The sequence below is a fragment of the Epinephelus moara genome, chromosome 1 (assembly GCF_006386435.1).
Source record: "Epinephelus moara isolate mb chromosome 1, YSFRI_EMoa_1.0, whole genome shotgun sequence".
Classification (NCBI taxonomy): domain Eukaryota; kingdom Metazoa; phylum Chordata; class Actinopteri; order Perciformes; family Serranidae; genus Epinephelus; species Epinephelus moara.
The window spans coordinates 15,839,765-15,860,119 of record NC_065506.1 but is presented as its reverse complement, the minus strand read 5'-3'; the positions used below and the strand labels follow the sequence as shown (position 1 = coordinate 15,860,119).

Below are 20,355 nucleotides of genomic sequence, written 5' to 3'. Positions count from 1 at the left end.
TTAACAGTAAGATTTGACATTTTGTATGTAGGTTATACATTATATTGTTGGTATGCAGTGTACGTTTAGGACACAATTGGGTAAAGACCTCAAATCAGTGTTAAAACACAGTGTTATGTCAAAACAGATGTGTTGCAGGTCATTGATATAATAAAATGTATGCAGTTTAGCTTTTGGAAATGTGTTTCTTGAAGAGTTACTGATGTGCGTGGAAACTTGGCATGTGGGTAGCAGAGAATCATGAACAATAGAAGCTTAGCCAGCAAAGGCTCAAAGAATGGACATTGAAGGCCCGTATGCCAGTGGTACAGCAGGCTAACAAAGGGAGAGAGAGTGGAAAGGCACAGTCAGCCACTCTGAGAAGCCCTCAGTCAGCAGTAACACTAAACAGAGTTAGACCAGAGAGACTCGTACCTCAAAGTCTCTGAAAACTGATGTTAAATCAGAGCACGTAGTCTTCAAGTGTGTGTAGAAGAAATTCTTTATTATCATAGTGTGAATACTTCAGACTTCTTCATTGATAGTTGTCACTCACGTTCAACAGGACATTGGTATTGTACACAGTATTTTTGTAAACATAGTCCAGGAAAGCCAGGGTGTATTTGTTCACATTCACATGTGACAAAGTGGCCCAGGGTTACACTGAAGAATATTTTCTCTAAATAGTTCATCGTAGCTATACATCAAACACCATGTTATGACTGTGGACAGTTACGCTTAAAATACTTTACATTCACGTTTTGTTATAAACAATTTGATAAATACAAGATTATACATAACAAAAGAATATATTTATATATATATTTTTTATATCTTCTTATATATTCCACATATATTTGATTTTTTTTCTTTGTGGCTTTATTCCTTTCATCAAGGGCTAGAACTCATGGTTGAAATTCAACTTCATTCAAATAAATAAAAAAAGATAAAACAATAGATAATTAAAAACATTCCTAAATAAACATATTGGCACTTCTATATTGATGAAAAAGTGGAACATCACAAGATATGTTTCAGATGAAATAAGAGTTATTATCATGTATTTAAGTTACTACACAGTGCAGTGAAAGTTGTCAGTCCTCCATGTACTGTGCGCTTACAGCATAATGAATGGTTGGCAACAACATCCCAATACACACGCACGCACGCACGCACGCACACACACACACACACACTCTCTCTCTCACAGCTATCTCTCTCTCTCTCTCACTATGTCTTTGGAGGAAAAGCCACGTGTATCCCAAAAAAAATGGGAAAGTAAAAGTAACACAACAATAATACGAAACTGTAACAGTTACGCCATTTGTTATTCTGAATTGTTCAGCCTCAGTAAGCAGCCAGGAACTGACCAAGTTCAGCCTTTGAAATTAAAGCCTGGTTATGAGACTGGCCTTTCACAACACAAAAGGTGGATGAAGCCTGTCTCGGGTCTTTTTAAAGCTTCGGTGTGATGCGTGAATTATTCCCTTTTCTGTAACAGAATGTGAGACAAAAGCATTATCAGGCCTGATATAATATAATCTTTGCTAAGGAGCTTGACCTTGCGCTGTTGACTTCCAGCTGTTTGACTGGATCAAATTGAGAGATTGCCGTCCACAAACTGTGGCTTGATTTGGTGGGTTCCTGAGTCAACACAGTTTATATCATTTCTTGCTGTACGGACTGTAAGAAACATGGAGTGTCTCACTTGATAAGGCACTGACACAGATAAGCCACTCTGCCAACAGAACGGCAAAAAGACTTTCTTCCAATATTAATGTTATAATCACTACTCATAGGCCTAAAAAAAGTTAAAAAATGTAATATTTGGGTCCCTTGTACAGTAATACACAGGATAATGGGATTGTTTTGGTTTTAATTTTAGTTTCTGTCCCTTCTAAGAGATAATAGTCACATCACAAACTATACAAAATCACAACCAAATTTCTGCTTAATTAAGATATTATATAAAAACCATAACAATGTTTTATGGGCAAATAACAGTACATTGTCCCCATTAGCTGAAGCTGTTTAATGGTTTCAAAATGTTAACAGGCATAACTCTGGAATCAAAGTGCTTGAAGCTACTGTTAACAAAGGCCTTGGGTATTGAATGGACAGGGAGAAAGGCAGACTGCTGAGAGAGGTGGGAGCCTGCTGCTCTCCTTGTCTGTCCAACCACTGGTGGCACAAAGGAACTCCAAACACCAGATGTGAGGATGGATGAGGGAATTCTGGATATTGGTCATCAAATGGCCAACCAATGCTTGAGCTGGAAGACAAAAAAAAGTCATGGGTCTGTTTTATGAATTAATGTCCATTGTATATTATTCAATTTTAACCGCCTTGGTCAACTTTTCTTTTCTTGATTACTCGCTGCTGCCTGCTTTTTGCCTTGTTAAAAATGCCATTGAGTCATTTATTGTTCTTGTAAGCCACTCTTAAAAAGGCCTACACCCCAAAGTATAATTTCTGTCTTTTTTGCCGACTCTTAAAATTGTTAAAACATTAGCAATAGTCAGTGCACAAGTCAGTTCAGAAGCAATTCAATGTGTTCAAATCCAGATTAATTGCAGCCATTTAGCCAGATCAAATTAACACTGTTAATGAAAAGCACAAAAATTTGCCCTTACTGTGAACTGACGTATATTTCCCTCAGCCACCAAATGATGTTCATGTTCTGGAGTGATGCAATAGGCTATCCTCTGCAAAACAAACAAAGAAACAAAGCAATTACAACACATCATTCTCAACACTTCTCACAAAACAAGTGTCTCCTCTTCGAGGCACACATAAACCACAATTGCCTTTTAAAGGTTCAGTCGGTAACTTTCACATTGGCTGAACCTAAGTATATCTTGACAGTAGTGCATGAGACAGATTATGTGTGAGAAAATCAGGTTCCTCTGGTTCCTTCTAGTGTTCCTAATGGCATTTGCAAGAATCCACTGCTCTGATGTTAACGCCTTCTTTTAGCTTGCTTTTCATCATCTGTCTTCTGTTTAATTGTTTTCCTGTGTACACTATTTTGGCTGTGCAGTGTGTGCGGTGGGGACTGACATGCGTTAGAGACTCCTCCTGGTTATGATTGATTGTTTCCATTCAGGCGCAATGGACTCTTTAAATGCAATAGCAGGAGTCAGAGGAATCTGATTTTTTTTTAATTTTATTCCACAGATAAGTCTCATGTACTGCTGTCAGGATCAAGCCACAGTTTCAGCAAGACAAAAAGATATGTTTAATAAGTTACCTACTAAATCTTTAATATAACTCAGTATACCTTCTTTTTATTTCTATTTGACGCTGAAATTCTGACCTTCTTAAAGGAATATCCCCCAAATGACCATTTGTATATCAGTTAGCCTAGTCACTAGTGATGCACAGGTCAGCCCACAGTTCCTGCGGGTTAACCAGCGGGTCGGCCAGTACAGGTAAGCTTGTTAGAAAATATCACGGGTTTCAGGCCAAAGGGTCATAAAGTGATGAAGCAGCGCTCTGAGTAAGTTGATAATTTTCAGGAATGTGCAGTAATCCAACTTCCTCCTCCTCTTTCCCTCTCCCCATCTCTCTCTGTGTCTCTCACACTTATCATCAGTGCTGCTGCACTCAGACTTTATCTTATTTAGCTTTTGACCATGGATATCTGTTGAAGTCTAACATATCTAAATCTCTCTGGTCATAGTGCAAGTGCCTCTCTGTCCACACTGAATTCATATAATATGCACTTCTGGAGCATTATGTAAACAAACCACTGTACCTATCAAGTGTGCGCTCATGTAAACAATCTTCATAGAACATCAGCTGTGTACTAGAGATCATACTAAAAACAAGACACTTAAAAGACGGATGAATACTTGCTGTCTTCCTACGTTGGTGCTTTTTAATCAGAAAACACACATTTTGTATTGTGATATTTATTGGACATGACCTACAATATCGCCGACAGCAAGTAGGTTGTTAGTAGTGATGATCATTACTATAAACTTTTAGCTCCAGTTTGTGGTCAGGTTTGGGTCAGCATATGCATATGTTTGTGATTCAGGCCTGGCAGATTGATTCTCATAACAGGCTGGGTTGGTACAGGCTTTTAAAAAAAAAAAAAACCTGACCTGCACATCACTGCTTCTCACCCCTGTGTTACATTGCATTCAGGAAGAAAACTTTGTTTTTTCGCATGCCTCCATGGTGAACAAAGAATCCAAAACTGAGAAAATTCTTGATGAATTGAAGTCATTTGGGATCACATTTAACAACAGCAAAATGTAAAGTCTATTTTATTCAGTCATGTGCTCAGGACTGTCCAAACACATCCTGTTTCACTAGAACGTTACTATTTAAAACACTTCTAACCAAACATTCTCAGTCATGGACGACCACGTGCGCTATTTATGTTGAAGTGTTTTAAACAGTAATGTTTTAGCAAAAAAGCGTGTTTTGGAAGTGCTGAACAAACAAATGGAAAAATGAGACTTGCATTGTACTACATGAGTTATGTGAGAGTTTGAAAACAGATGATTTGAAATAGTTTTGTTGTTGTTAAATGCAGACCCCTATGACTTCAGACCATCAAGAATTTACTCCAGATTTGGATCGTAGTTCATGGTGGAGGCATGTGAGAAAAACTTTTTCTTCTCTAATTCAGTGTAACTTGAGGTGAGTAATTAACATACAAATGGTCACTTGGAGGGTGACTGTTCCTTTTTAAATGACTTTTCACATCTGCATATTCTTAGAGGAGCCACAGTATCCATGTACTTACCTGAGATGTAAAAGGGAAATGCAGTCAAAACAAATGTCAAACATTAGCAACATTCATTATGGACTTTATCTCCGACAAAATATGCCTCTGCCTTTTGGAACCTCTGAGGAATTCTTATCAACCCTCAAGAGCTGTTTATTCTGAATTTTATGAGATGGAGACAGCCAAAACTTGATAGGCTGTTACAGGAGTTATCGGAAAGAACGTGTGTCCTAAGAACCTGAGAAGAATCTTAAACCCTGAGTACCGATGGGAAATGCCAATGTGATGTGAGAATTGTTACAGTAGAGTGACGCTGACACTGCTTGGCTGCTGAAGGATAAAAATAGCTCTCTGGTGCTTTGATGATTACGATCAAACTCTCAATGCTTTGAAGCATCATTTGAAAGTGTTCTCACGGTGCCAGTGTCAGCAAGTTAAGAGAGGAAAGTTCACTCTTCAATCAGGTTGCCATTTTCAAGTTTTGTTTGAAATGAGAGCATACCGTGCACCATTTAGTCACACTTGTACTTTTTAGCAGTGATTACATTTGGCTTCTATTATCCAATGTCAATTTGCGATTTTATTTACACCAAATTTGTCAGTACAAACACTTCTCATTAAGTGCTTGTGTAATCAGAAATAATTTTTCCCATATTCCCTCCTCTTCAGTGACTTTCCTGGCAGCAATTGGCAGTCAGTGTATAATCATTTAATGTTTCCATACAGTTATAGCTCACAATGTCTTTTCATCCAGTGTGACAAATATTTTTTGATACTGACCTGTTTGAATGTTCCTGGTACGGTGCAGAATTTATATATGGCATAGCAGGGGACAAACAGCATGGATGACATGGCCACACCCCAGCCAACAACGTTAGACCAGTTAGGGAAGACGTACTCATCATACTTGAGGCCTGACGATGTCACAGTGCTGGCTATTACGACAAACTGTGATAGAGAGAGGAGAGAGAGAAGGGGGAAACGGAGTGTCACATCTATTTGTATTAGTGCTGCTCATAACATTCAACGTCTCTTCATTAATATAATTGCGGTGCACATCAGTGGACGCTACAAGGAAAAGGTTGGTTCAAGTGGAATACAATTGGTAGGGTGTGGTGTTGTATCATTATTGCCTCAGTCACATCACTCATCTCCTACGTTACTAGCACAATGGTGCATGATGAAAAGGCTCACTCAAAAGAGAGGACGCATAATTGTTACACTCCATTAAGCTGGCAAATTTGGACAAGGATATGTTCTCTTTTAGAGAACAAATGTTCATTGGAGCAGTACCCAATCTGCCAAAATATATCTGTAAATAATGTCATTTCATTTTTGCGTGTGTCCCTTTTACACAGTGCGGGATGATCAGTTCTCCTGTGTTGCAGCCATTGTTACTACAACTTCCACTGTTGTAGAGGGGAGGGTGCAGACAGCCATTTGTATTAGAGGAAGCACATGACTGTCTACACCCTCCCCCGGACAACAGTGGACACATCCATGTGCTTCCTCTAATGCACGTGGAGTTGCAAGCTACTTATTTCACCTGCCAGTGAAGAAGTCGCCAGGAGGTGCACTGGAGTTCAAACTGCCCTCCGTGATCCCGCCGTCCCTCTAGGTACAAGCCAGAAGCACCACTGCTGCACCCTTTGGTGTTGGGTGAATGCTTTTTCTTGTTTGCCTCCCAACTTATTACATTACATTAATTTACTTAAGCTATTTATTCTAATAGGAATGCAATGTTGATTGTGTGTTACATAACTGAATCACTGACTCTCAAACTAATTTACTGCATGCTCGAATGAATGCCACATACAGCATGCCGACATTTGTGAATGACAGTTACTGGAAGATATCAACCATGACTGTAGCTTAATTGTCATTTCTTAAAACATTTTTAGCTGATTTTCCACTAAATTTGTATTTGATCTAGGATCAGACATTATCCGTGTTTGGGGAAAACAGTAAAATGTAACCTCCTCAGTGTTTTATATTCCTCTCACCAGCAGAAAAGCTGGGCTGACAAATTTCCAACACAGCCTCCAGTAGAGACCTGGCTTAAAGCCCATCATCCGCTCGATATCTTCACTGAAGCGGTCCACACCTGGAGTGAGCATGAAGAGTTACAGATTAAAGGTTAATGCCGAGAGCAAAGTTACAACATTCAGTAAATGTAAGCTACAGCAGGTTCTTTGTGCCAAGTATGAAATCTCACTAGACAGTAGGAGGGAACGCTCTTGAGGATTTTTTTCCCTGTAATTTTACCTTCCCTTTTCTTGGGGTCTACAGATGATGAAGAGATGGATAGATATAGATTAGCTTGATAGGATAGATAGTCCTACTACTGTATGCCTTTCCACAAATAATCTCATGACTTAAGCTTTGTTTCACTTCTCTGGTTCCTTTTTGCATTAGTTTGTCTTGTGTCTCGTTTACCGCTGTACTGCATGCTTAAGTACACGTAGATGAAGGCTCTAACATTGATCACAACTTGTTGATTGTGCCAGAAAAGTGATACTAAGCACACCATGTAGGTTACAATCCCTAAACCTTATTTTCTGATTACATTTCTGGTCCTGGTGTTTGTGGTTTTTGCCAACCTAAAAACAGGTTTCTATGAACCTGACCTGCTGTCTCCTTTATTTCACCTCCAATATTTTGTCAGCGATGATTCTTGTGCCATTTTAAGTTTCACTGTGTTTCCTTTTACACTGACATTATGGCAAGAGGGTGGGAATGGGTTAGTGGGTAAGACGTTTCAGTTATATTTTGTTCAGTTCCTTGTCATTTTGTATCGTCATTTGAAGTAAGTAATGAAGTAATTAGAAAATTCATACCGTAAAACCATGACACTCCAATGGCCTCGATCAGCACACCAAACAGTATAGAAGTCCCTGCTGCATACTTATCTAACAGGGTCAGAACGTAGATCCCACCCTACAAAGAGAGAAAGAGGCAGAGTAAATTTAGTGTGTGTGTGTGTGCTTTATAAATATTCATCTTTTGAAGATAAGTGGACCCTTGTGTGCATTCAAACTGGAATGCCCTTTCAGCCATTGTAGCACATATGCTAGTTTGGCTGTTTGACGTGACGTAAGGTCCACTTTGAAGAGTTTGAACTTGGACAAGTCTCTCATGGACTAAGAGTGGATTGCGTGTGTATTGGAAATAAATCTTTGATTTGTATCCTGAGTGGCACAATCTGTATCTTGTACTGCGGAGCCAGGATGGGAACCATTCACTGCACAATAATTTCATTGATCTGATAAAGGGAAGAAACCATGTGAATCACTAGCATAATACCTTTCTGTCTCCAAAGTCTGAAAGTCTATAACGGGTAAACATTACTCCTTGGTTCTTACGCAGTGTGAATAAGTAGAGACTACAGAGAAAATGAAACATTTCCTGCTTGGATACAACTGATATTAAATTCAAATTTGTCATCAGTGTCATGCAATAGCGTTTTTGATCATGTCTTTGAAAGGGTTCTGTGATATTTTTCTGAAACTGTCCTTTGATGACATATCATGGGACTTGACTTCCAGGAAGCGGTCGCATGCATTTTAAAATTTTCATTTATCATGTTTTGACACTACAGGCCGTTCTTACCACCACATTGGTATATTTTAAAACAATATTTCTTGCTGTGAGATACCCAATTTTGTAGTGTAGGTTATTCTTTGTACATTATTCGGGCATGACTGAAAAGAAGGCAAAGCTAGATACTAAAAGATGAAGTGAAACATTACATCAGCAGGCTTTATGTTGAAGGTGGGGCTTATCAAAACACATATTTCATTCAAGTGTAAATTTATGGCACTTTGTAGTCTCATACTGACATTAGTAATGCAGAGGAGGGCAACCAGGAAGGTTCCAAAGGCTGTGGCGAAGGTGAAGACCTTCCTGTTTCTCTTGAGGATCTTAAAGTCATCTGTCAGGCCTGTGAGGACGGCCTCCATGCCACCCATCTGGTGGACACAAACAAAGAGAGACATGAAACTCAGACATCTCTGCCCAATTTAAGGTGTTCTCTAATGAATATACCAGATTAGTATGGGTAAATACAACTTTTTACAATGATATATGTAGCAATATCCAACCAAACGTTGGCTCATTTTGCAATTAGAACATCATATGTCCATTAATTCAGGTTGATTGGTAATACCTCCAATTTTGAGAGAACTGAATAGAATAAAACTTTATTATCCAACCAGGGCTGAAGATGTGTCCTTGGTCCTACCTCAGCTCAACAATAAAGTACAGGCAAAGAAATGGAACATGATACTTAAAATACACATACATAGTACATTACAGTCTGTATGGTCTTCATCTGATCTACTTGATAAAGGACAGAGAGGATACGTGCATTACTTACGGATGTGATGACAGATTGGAGGTGATAAAACTATCCTTTGTTTATTTTTCATCTGAGTGAGTCATTGGGCAGATGTTTTGTTAAATTACTGCTGGCTTTTGAATCCTCCAAGGAAGGCATTGTTGTTATCGCAGACCATTTACAGTCACTTTAACGCTGACCACACAGAAACATTGTTTACTCTACATTACTTTGCTCTTATTAGTTAATTTCTACAATTTACCCACATTATCAGTCATAAAGAGTCATAAAACCGTCACATGAACAGTTGGCAGTAGCCAGTCAGTCATTGTATTATCATGTTGAATAAAAGTTATTAGGTCATAAAATCAGCCAAGTCGAGTTTCTCAGAGATTAACTTGCACACTGAGTATGTAATAACCATCATGTTCCAGCAAATATCAGGTTTAATGGCCATCTCAGCTAAAAAAAAGTCTTTCAGCATGATACATGGATATCATTACTATCCAGACAGGGTCTCAACATACAGTGTCTGCACTGTTCTGTACCTGCACAGTAAATGGACAGGAGCACTGTTTTTCTAAGCACTGGGTCAAACACGGGGGAAACCATGCCTCGTTTGAAATAAAGAGCTATTTTCCAAACAAGCTTCATTGATGTCTGCACCTTTTGTACAGGCTAAAGCACCATGAAAACCTACAGTGTATCCAGCACTGCATGTACATGCATGTATGCCTGTATTTCATTTGTAATATTCACCACTCAACTTGCTCTGCAATCTTCTATTTGCACTGTAGTATGTTTACTTCCTGCTGTGTATTTTACTACATAGATGTTAGCATTCAATTTATTAATTTGTATTACTCAATTTCATATTTTATTTTTGTATTATTTTATCCCTTATTTTAACTTGCGCTGTTTGATGGTTCGATTCTCATTTTCTTTTTACTTGCACGATCGTCTTTTTCTTCCTTATGCATATGTAATTAGCACTGTTTTGTGATTTTTGCCTTAGTTGTGCATATAAACAACATGAACTTGAAATTTTTAAATGTTTATTAATTTGCCACTTGTGCATCTTGTAGGTATCTATTCAGAGAGCTGTTATCCTGCTAAAAATATTTATACTTCTGGTCATAAGAATAAGTTTGAGCTCTACAGAGTGGTCGTAGTGGTTGTTGGGACTCACCGAGCTGTCAATACCCAGAGTCAGCAACATGATGAAGAAAACAATAGCCCAAAATGTTGAGCCAGGCAGTGTCGAAATTGCCTCGGGGTAGATGATAAACACCAATCCTGCCCCTGTACATACACAAACAGATACATGCACACGCAATAACTTTGATTTTCATAAACAGTGGTTACAAAGTACAAATTTGTATGCATGTAAATGCTTACAGCAATATACAGTATTGAGCCAGTCAGCGTTGATGTAGTGCAGGAGTGTTACTAGTATGTTTTAATTATTTGTACTTTGGAAACCAGCACTTACCCTCTGTTGCCACATCTTCTATTTTCACCTTATGTTTGTAAGCCATGTATCCAAGCACAGAAAAGATGGCAAACCCTGAGAAGAAACTGGTGACGCAGTTCACAGTGCTGGTCAAGAGAGCGTCCCTGGAGAAAGAAAAGGCCCAACAACAAAAACAAGTTAAAAACAGAGCTTAGTTACCTTTTTACCTTTACCTCTACATTTTTTGTTTTTTTAACCCCACCACTTTCTATCCCCGAAGGTCCTTATACTAATTAAATTTAACAAAGGCAAACTGTTTCTTGTTGAAAGGTATCATTCTTTTCACATGAACGTGTCGGGTCAAAATAGGGCTATGTGTTACTGGGCATTTTTCAAGGTTTTTAGGAGTTGATCATCAGCCAAACATTGTTTCAGAGGGGATATTATTGGTGTGCTGTTTTGTGGCAAAACTGAACAAAAAACTGAAAAGGGGCAACTTGACCACGGCCACCCTCTGGGCTGAGGGAGCTTTTTTGTATTGTGTGCAGATTGTGATAGAATCTTTTCAGCTTTAATTCAGTCCTACTCTTCAGTCTAGTCGACCAGGTCATTATACAAATGCACATCTCAAGAGCGCTTTACCTAAACCATCTATATGATGTGTTAGTACATTAATTACAGACAATAAACATGTTAACATTATATTGTGTGTGCAAACATGATTATAAAAGTAAATGAGGAAAACCATTTTGTCCATTTTACAACTGGAAGCTGTCCAGTTAAAATACAATGCTCTGGCAATGTTATTTTAACACACATGTTCTAATTAGTCTTTGATAATATTTCAAGGTTTAGATTCTGAGAATTATATTTTCATGATAAGTTTGAATTGTAGTTTTTATCTTTCCTGACTTTTTTTTTTTTTTTTTTAAATTTTTGATAACTCAGTTCAGTTAAAATTTTAGCTCAGTTTGGAAAATATTGTAGCGATTAAAACAGATGGGGCACTTTGATTTCAGCAGGCCACAAGACTACTGAAAGCACTGATTAAACATAATCTATTAAACATAACTAACAAAGAAGGGCACCCGTGTTGCATCCTGACCTTGTACTCTTCTGATTGCTCTGGCGCCAATGGAAAATACATTTAAACCTAATGTTTCCTCCATGCTCCTGGGATTATGTTTTTCTTCCAGATAGGTGTGATTGAGGATGCACTGCTACTCGCTCGCCGCACTATACCTTATGGAGACTTCCTCCATCTGTGTGGGTATTCAAACAACACTCTGTGTTCAGTGCTTGTTTTTCTAAGAGCACCGGCTCTTCCGGGCTGCTGCCTTTCACCTAGTTCAGATTTGCTCATTTGCTGCTAAGGGCATAATGCGAACCCCACCTGCCAGCAGTACAAACACATCTCTAAATCGGACATGAAAGGCGCGGAAGGAGGAGGCCCCGTTTGGGGTTGAAAAAGGTGGAGGAAATGAGACCGGACAGGAGAGGAGGGGTTCGTTATGCTTATAACTTACAGTACAGGGCTGATTTAGCTTGGAAGCTTCTGCGATGACACTTTGCATTATGTTCCACCCATTAGGAGATAATGTATTTGATAAGAACCTTTTTATTTTTTAGATAGCTGTACCGTAGCGGCGAGATCATGTCAGTTTTTGTGAGGCTTCAGCAAGATGCATTTTGTCTGCTGGGTGTTTACAACCATAATAATAGGTTAAACTGCCATTTAGCCACCAGCATCTGCCTCCAGCAGCACCACAGCAACCTATTAATGTGGAAAAAGATATGTCAAGCTCACAACCTCATGCCTGCTTTTTTTCTGAAGAAGAGCAGCACTATGACAAATCAGGGAACATACAGCCTTTGGCTATTATCTGGCAACCCTTCCTGGCCTGTACTTTATCTGTCATGTTAACACCTGGCCATTGGGGTCAGCTGAACAGATTAGCATCACCACTGCTGCTTAATGATCCAGTCCCATGCTGGAAAAGGCTGGCTGCTTCAAAAACAGCAGGATGTTGTGTTGCTGTTGGCGTGTTTTGGACTATCAAAAATCACAAAGTGCAAGTTCTTACCTGTAGCAGTTGTTGTCAAATTTGTTATAACTGGCAAATGCAATGAGGACCCCAAATCCTGCTCCTAGTGAATAGAATATTTGGGTGGCGGCATCAATCCACACCTATGGCAAAAATAAAAGACAAGGAAAGCTTTTGAATTCCTAAAAAAATGCTGTCAGACTGAAATACCACACATACAAGGCCTGACTCAAACGTTAAAGCTGAATTTTATTATGTAGCATGTGTGTATTGGAATACACATGGCTCTGGTTTGCAAAATGTGAATTAAGTTTATATGTAAGTGACACAAATGTTCTGCAAAGCAACTGAACTTTCTGTATACATCAGCTCAGCTTGTTGAAAATTGTATCTTTAGTATGCGTGCATGGGACAGATTTATTACTATACATAATGTACATATATAGTATGTATAGCATAGGCGGCATCACTAAGAACTGATCCTTTAACCTTAGTAACCCAGAAAGAAGGCTCTCTAAATCCATACAGACTCTGTTGTAAGTGTTACTCATAAAGTCGAGCACAAATAATAGATGTAAAAGTCCCATGGGTTAACATCAAACTAGATGTCAATAAATAACACAAAACTGAAGGCCTGTCCACCTCTGACACCTGGAATTTCCTCCTGAAAGCAAGAATTCCTTTTTTTTCCACTGGTGATCCTACAGCAACCCATTCAAAATCTTTCCAATACCCATGGATGGGTTGTGACCAACAAGCACCGTCTCTAACCTCTAGATTGTTGAGCCGCTTGAAGTCAATGTGGAGGTAGGCCCTGATGCCATCCATGGACCCTGGTAGTGTTATGCCTCGGATCAGCAAAACGAAAAGGACCACATAGGGCATGGTCGCTGTGATGTACACCACCTAAATAAACACAAACAAGTTAGAGGAAACAAATACATCATGTAGACCCTTTTTACACTGAACCATTCGGTCAATAAACATACACAGACTGTGGTTGACAGTGTATATTAACATAAAAGAGAAAAAAATCCCAAGGCCCCTCTGTCATTGTCTGTACTTTATACCTGGCGAAAAGCAGCACACATCTGAGCGCAGTTGTCACTGCTAGTTTCAGACCGACGCAGTTGTAATTTTCATGGCTAGTACCCACGTTGCTGTGTCAGTAGAACCTGTACTTGTGCCCATCTGTGTGCTGATGGTCATTAAGATCTTAAAGTGTTTCCAGGCGCATTGTTATTAGCAGCAGAAAGAGATTGCACCACTGACCAACAAAAAACTGTATTTTTCTGCCATTTAAAGGGTGCAAATTTCAGATCATAAAATGAGCCTGTATTGGCAGGTTCACAATGCACTTACACTCTGCTTGTTACACATACAGGCAGCTGCAAACATTTGTTTTTTTCCCCGTTTCCTGACATCATTTTACCATGGTGCAGCCTAATGGTGACGCCAGAGGACGATGACATGGTCACTGCTACCTCATCCCACATCTCCTTCACCTCAGGGAAATGCTTCTCCAATTTGATAAATCTGAGTGGTCGAATTTATGTTATGCCCAAAACACACTTATGATTAAGCAAGGGACTGAATACAACCCCTTTGTGCAGGTTATGCGCTGTTAACTGTCAAAAGTGGAGCTGGACTCGCTGTAAATGCACTTGCGCCATGCACTTTAGACCATGCACTAGATTGTTTGTTTAAATAGGGCCCTATGAGTTGAAAGGGTATGTGCTACACTAATAGAGCATGCAGAAATACTGTGCATATGATGTGTAGTGCATTGTGTAGTAGGTACGATGACTTGAACACTATAACAGGACTTAAAAATCTTAGTATCTGTATGCAAGAAACTAGTGTATTATATACACTGAATTTTTTTTCTTCTTTTGCTCCCATTTTTCACAGGTTTAATTGAAGACCTAAGACTTTTTATGCACTCACTAGATATATTGTTAGTGACCCTTTCTCCTTTTTCAAAATAATCTTTCTATATGACAGGTGTGGCATATCAAGATGTTGATTAAACCGCCTAATTACAACGGAGGAGTGCCTTGGGATACTCACAATAAAATGCCACTCTAAGATGTGCAGTTTGACCTTGGAAAAAGGATTTCGCTTGACTAGCACTACAGAAATGCATGTTTTGGTCACAGATATATCCCAAAGAATCAGTCTCTTCTCCAAGAGACTCCACTTCTCCAATTTGCCAGATGCTATTGAAGGTGAGCATTTCCCGACTCAAGTCGGTTATGACGATAAACGGCTGTCAGGTCAAGACCCTGGTTAGGACAATGAGCATGCAGGTAAGCTTCCTTGAGACGGTTTCTGTCAGCTTGTGCAGTGAATCTTCGGTTGTGCAAACCAATTATTGCATGAGCTGTTCATTTGGTTGGTATCAGATGATCTTGCAGCTGGAGATGCTGGATGTGGAGGTTCTGGACTTGTGATTACATGTGGTGTGCAGTTGTGAGATCATTTGGATGCTTTGCCAAATTCATGGAAACAATATTAGAGACAGCTTGTGGCAGTGAAATGAAAAATCAGTTCATGGAAAACGGCCCTGGTGGACTTCTGTGCAGTCGGCATGCCAATGGCATGCTCCTCAAAACTTGGGACATCTATGGCATTTTAGAGTGGCTTTTTATTGTGACCAGCCCAAGGCACATCTGTGTAGTAATGATGCTGTTTTGATTGGCATCTTGATATGCCACACCTGTCAGGTGGATGGATTAACTAGGAAAAGGAAGAGTGCTCACTAAAACAGATTTGAACAAATTTAATCTATTAAGTGTATAAAAGAAGTATTAGATCTTTAACTTAAACTTGTGAAATGAATGAAAATGGAAATAAAACACATGTATTGTGTTAAATGCAAATGGGAGAATAGTCTCCAGCCCTCCTAACGTTTATCTCTGCCTCTTGACTTTTATGACCCGGTGCCAACAGTTACAGGATGTCGGCAGAGTGTCTGTGTTGGTGTCACAGCTGCAAATTCTTGTGCAGAAATTATAGTTGGCATGAAACGACTTGGGTTCTAATTTATTTTAAATCAAAAGAAATGCAAACCAAGAGAGCAACAATTGTTGTTGTTGTTTGATGGTTTGGGCCTGTACCTTCCCTGAGGACTTGACACCTTTCCACAGGCTAAAGTAGAGGATAAAGACCACCACGACCAGACACAAGCTCAGCTCCCAGCGAGGCAGGCCCAGGTCCTGGATACCCCTACTCTCATGGAGATGCAGCACACCCCGTCTGCAGAAAGACACACATGCACAACAGAAAAAATATAGATTGTATCATGATATCCAGAGGACATTATTTAATTTACATACTATATACTGTCATCAGTGAGAAATCAATAATTGCTTTACATTATTAATGGATAATGAAATTATCAGCAATGCATTTTCAAGCAAAGGGAAATGTGATGTCATTGTTCTATGGTGTAGTATTTTGTTTCTTTTGGCTATAGTAAGAGATGTTTTCGTTGAACAGGCCCACCCCGGCTCTGTAGCAGCTGGGAGAGTGCAAACAAAACAGCCCCACACTGCAGGTGTCTGAGGTAAAGATGGGAGATGAAGTACGGAACAGAGGCTCTCTAAGGACATGCATTACAGCAGTCCACCTTCAACCAGCTTTTCAAATATGTTACTGCCACTATATCCCAATTCATCATTGGCTAAAGTATTCAGTCACTTAACTTAAAACAAATTACCTTAACAGTCAGGGTGAAAGCTTAGTGAAGCTGGACCACCATTCTATTTGAATGGCTTTTGAAGTGAATGATCACTTTACTCTTTCGCTCTCTCCCAACTGTTCTCAAAATGCTTTTAAATTAATTGGTAATATTTCGCTATTATCAGCCATTGTCCCAGAGCCAGACACTTAGTGTCAGATCAAGGATCAAGTGTTTTATTGTGCCATAATGAACTAATGGGAAAAAAATTGTTTATCTATCTAAATATTGTTTCCAGCTGCAGGCTCAATCTTTGAATTTCTGCTCTGAGTAGTGGAAAGTAAGTGCACATTGGTATCACAGTTTTAAATCTTTTTGTTATTACTGTTAAATACTGGGCAAGGCTGTTTGAAAGCATTAAAATGCTTTGGGAAATGGCACTGTAAAACATTGTATTCACAAGCAGATAGAAACATCAGTCTGTCCAGATGAGGACTCATTACTTGCAAACAAGAAACAAACAACAGCCAGTGGCGGACACAGGCAGTCTGATGGGCAAGGACTGTGGACATTTACTGCATCATAGCTGGTCACCTGCATCTTCTAACAGAGGACGGAGTATCTAGCTGCAGCACACCTGTGAGAGTGTGCACACAGTGTCTCTTACAACCAAAAACAACTGCTATTTTATTTAGATATCACTATCCTGCAATAAAACATTTCAAACCACCTTTGTTCCCTTCACATATGTCCCAAAAGTTTCTTTAAATGATTCAATAAAGTTGGAATGTGATATTTTGGGCTTATATACAGCAGAACTGGATTTGGATCTGATACTGGGTTTGCTTACACAACAGCCTAGATGAAACACCCTTTGGGCCACACCAACTGAAATATGTTCAGACATACAGTCTGAAGGGACCAAAGGATCTGTGAAACCCCTCTCCAGCATTTACTTATCTCTGGCTGATAATAAATTCAAAGCTGTAAGGTCTTTGGGGATGCAGATAACGGCCTGAAGATATGAGTTCATCTGGGGAGGAAAATTTAGAGTCTGTGCTCTAACCTGCAGCCTGTACTATGAAACAGGAGGTTAGGGAGGTAACTTCAGGGTTAACCCTGGGTTTGCAGTACTACAAAGCTGATTCACTTTTTGCTAGGGATTTTAAAAATGAACCATTAACCAACAATTAGAATTTTGACCAATTAATACTATCAGTTGAACAGTTAAAAACATATATTAAATATAATATACTGTCACTACTGCGGAGATGCTAAGAGTCTCCTGCTGTCCAGGCTATAGTCGTATGCCGCCGACAGGGTAATGCCATGGGATAGATGACTACAGCACCCCTTAACAAGCTAATTGCCCAGAGGCAGAGGTGAACACCTATATGAGGGACAATCCCCCTCTCACTGGGTAGCTACTAATGCTCTTCACTGGAAAGGATCAGCAAACTTTCTGTTGCTGCCATTATAAAGAATGCTCAGTTCAACGTCTGCCCAGTTAGCACAAGCTAACTCAGCAGCAGCAGCTAACATCTGAGACAGACTGTGACAAACTCAAATTGGCTCGAGTCTGTCATTAAACACGTTAGGTAATGTTACCCGTGTCCTGCTAACAGTTAGCCCTGTTGCCCTGTCAGCCCTTTGTGTATGTGTGTGGTGTGCATGGACTCTCTACATCTCAGAATAGTAATGTTGTGGAGACGCTGAGCAAAGCAATAAGCTATGCACAAGTCTACAATGAAATAAGATTTAACATATTTTAGACCGCAACAAATGGCTAACAGCGTGGCTGCTTTTCCACTCTGATACCACCACTTCATCTCAGAATAACATGGGACACCTGCGTGATGAGTTTTTTCATCAAACTAAATAGCAAAACATACTCTATACTTAAGTCATATATAAAAATACCTTCAAGTATTTTAAGCCTTGGCCCACTTTCAGTATTTGGAAATTATTTGTAGTGTTTCTACATCCTCTTTTGACAGATTATCATTTCCATCTCACTCTGATGAATATGACTTTGTGCTGTCCCTAAAATGAAACATTCCCACGGGTAATTAGTGTCACCGTTTTATCTCATATTATATAAAGTACTTCAATCGTGGTTCTGATGATGTAGGTCGTAATAAACAACGCTGCCTCTTTCACATCAACATGCTGGTGGACAGGAAAACTCAGAGTTGACTGAGATTGCATATAATGAGCTTCGTGATACTTGTTATCCAGATGGCCAATGTTAGGGTTAGTGAAACCAGATAACAAAAAGACATCGCGGGTATGTTGAACTTACTTCGTAGGTCCCTGGAGGCCTTGTGTTAGTGTTATGTTGTAAAGCCTCAAGGCCTCCTTGTTCATTTGATAGCATCACTGCCAGTAAATGCACACTATAACATCAATCCAGGTCCCTTTGGCCCAGTTACTCTAAACGCATTTACTCTTATCATAGCGCAGCCAGCTGCTTATACTGCTGTCCTGACACTCAATGTTACCATTAATTGGTTTCTGTATACTTTAGACTGGCACACTATTGCATGCAGCCTGGTCTTAATGTTGGTTACAGAATGAGAAACAGGGCATGCAGAGTATACATAAATAAAAAAGACTACAGACTTGAGTGTCAAAACACACCTGAGGGGTTCTTTCTAATTTCAACCTGATTCATTTTACTAATTACAAATGTAGTGCACTTGTTATTTCAAATGTACTTCTTTCATGCCCTCAATTTGATTGTGAAATTGAAGTGAAAGCAATCTCTAGTGTCTTTTAATTACATCTCTTTTGTTTAAATGAGGGATATTTATCAAGTTTAGTTATCCGGGACATAAGTGAGATGTGGTTGCTACGGGCCAGAACTGAATCTGACAGCACTTTGTCCACTTGACTGATAATGCCTGCCAGCAGACATACTTACACAGAAAGCCCAGTGTTTTACCAAAGATGTAATACTTTGCATTGTGGAACAGAAGTGTCCATAAACACCACAGGCACACATCTAGCATCTTGAATATGCATGTCCACTTTGTATACACTTCTACCAGTGTAAACACGCTACATATTCAAAGCCCAGTTAGTTTGTATTACAGAATTGAGGCTTGCTGGTCCAAATTTTGACTTGTAACGTGAAAGGAATACTTCACCCTCACAATGACCACTTGTGTATCAATCATTAACTGCGTGAAAGCCCATCCGAACCGCTTCACGATTTGTATCTCTTTAAATCATTAGACATCATTGAGCATATAGAGTTAATAGACATGATGCTGTGATGTGGTTAGTTAAATATCTGGAGGTTTCTTTGATCTCTCGAGGCTGCACAAGTTAGTTAGTCACAGAGAGATGCACAGGTCGCTTGATTCCAGGTCAGGTTTTTGGCAGAGGCCATGTTTTCGGCCGTCTTCACAAAGCCCCTTCCACTCCACAGCTTCCCAACAAGCCCTGTCACATGATGATGGTAAAGTCACACTAGCTTGCTCTCCTCAGCTACAATGATTTTGACTGTTTTCATGTTTTGGTGCTACAGTTAGAAATGAGGTGTAAACTTTGACTGGTATTAGATGACCCCTAGGGGATAAAATGGAGGGTCAGCTATTCCTCAGGATATCTGGTAACGAAGTAGCCTTTTTGTAATAGTGCCCTGTGTTCATAGGGTTTGGTAATTTGGTAGTGATGCATTTTATGATGTAATGGATTACCATTAGCTGATAGTTCTCAAGTTGATGAACTACCCAAAAGATACTGAGCTACAGGATATGACGAGTCGCAGGAAAGATAAAAAAAAACAACTTAATACAAATCAGGAATATGCATATACTAAACATATAAAAGAAAGATCACTGTTTAGTGTTGTATGTTCTTATTAGTTTTTATATTTAGTTTTGGACACGACATGTTTATATTAATTAACTGCAGAGGTGTGGCTTCAGGGCTCTGTAGACTTGAGAGTTGAGCCTGTCTTCACCTATGTATGTAAGGACCCTCTGTTGTCTGTTTGTATTCATGTTCTTTACATATCTGGAGAACCGTCCATCCCATATACTTCACACTTGGTGGATGCATTGCTGTTCCCGGATCTGAGTAAACGCAGTGTCGAGTGTGAAGTTGTTTAGA

General features: G+C 39.4%; 1 protein-coding gene across 3 annotated transcripts in view; it reads right to left on the bottom strand.

Annotated features, from left to right (window-relative positions):
* Positions 1 to 480: 480 nt before the first annotated feature.
* slc6a2 (solute carrier family 6 member 2) overlaps positions 481 to 20,355 on the bottom strand; it is a 35,276-nt gene continuing 15,401 nt past the window's right edge. For all 3 annotated transcript variants that reach the window (XM_050044673.1, XM_050044681.1, XM_050044690.1), the window contains exons 5-15: positions 15,674 to 15,812; positions 13,326 to 13,460; positions 12,594 to 12,697; positions 10,549 to 10,673; positions 10,246 to 10,358; positions 8,560 to 8,688; positions 7,558 to 7,657; positions 6,724 to 6,824; positions 5,501 to 5,668; positions 2,613 to 2,684; positions 481 to 2,251 (exon numbers count right to left, since the gene is read on the bottom strand). In XM_050044673.1, the coding sequence (XP_049900630.1) occupies positions 2,228 to 2,251; positions 2,613 to 2,684; positions 5,501 to 5,668; positions 6,724 to 6,824; positions 7,558 to 7,657; positions 8,560 to 8,688; positions 10,246 to 10,358; positions 10,549 to 10,673; positions 12,594 to 12,697; positions 13,326 to 13,460; positions 15,674 to 15,812 (1,210 nt within the window). In that variant the 3' untranslated portion in view covers positions 481 to 2,227. The remainder of the gene's footprint in view (positions 2,252 to 2,612; positions 2,685 to 5,500; positions 5,669 to 6,723; positions 6,825 to 7,557; positions 7,658 to 8,559; positions 8,689 to 10,245; positions 10,359 to 10,548; positions 10,674 to 12,593; positions 12,698 to 13,325; positions 13,461 to 15,673; positions 15,813 to 20,355) is intronic.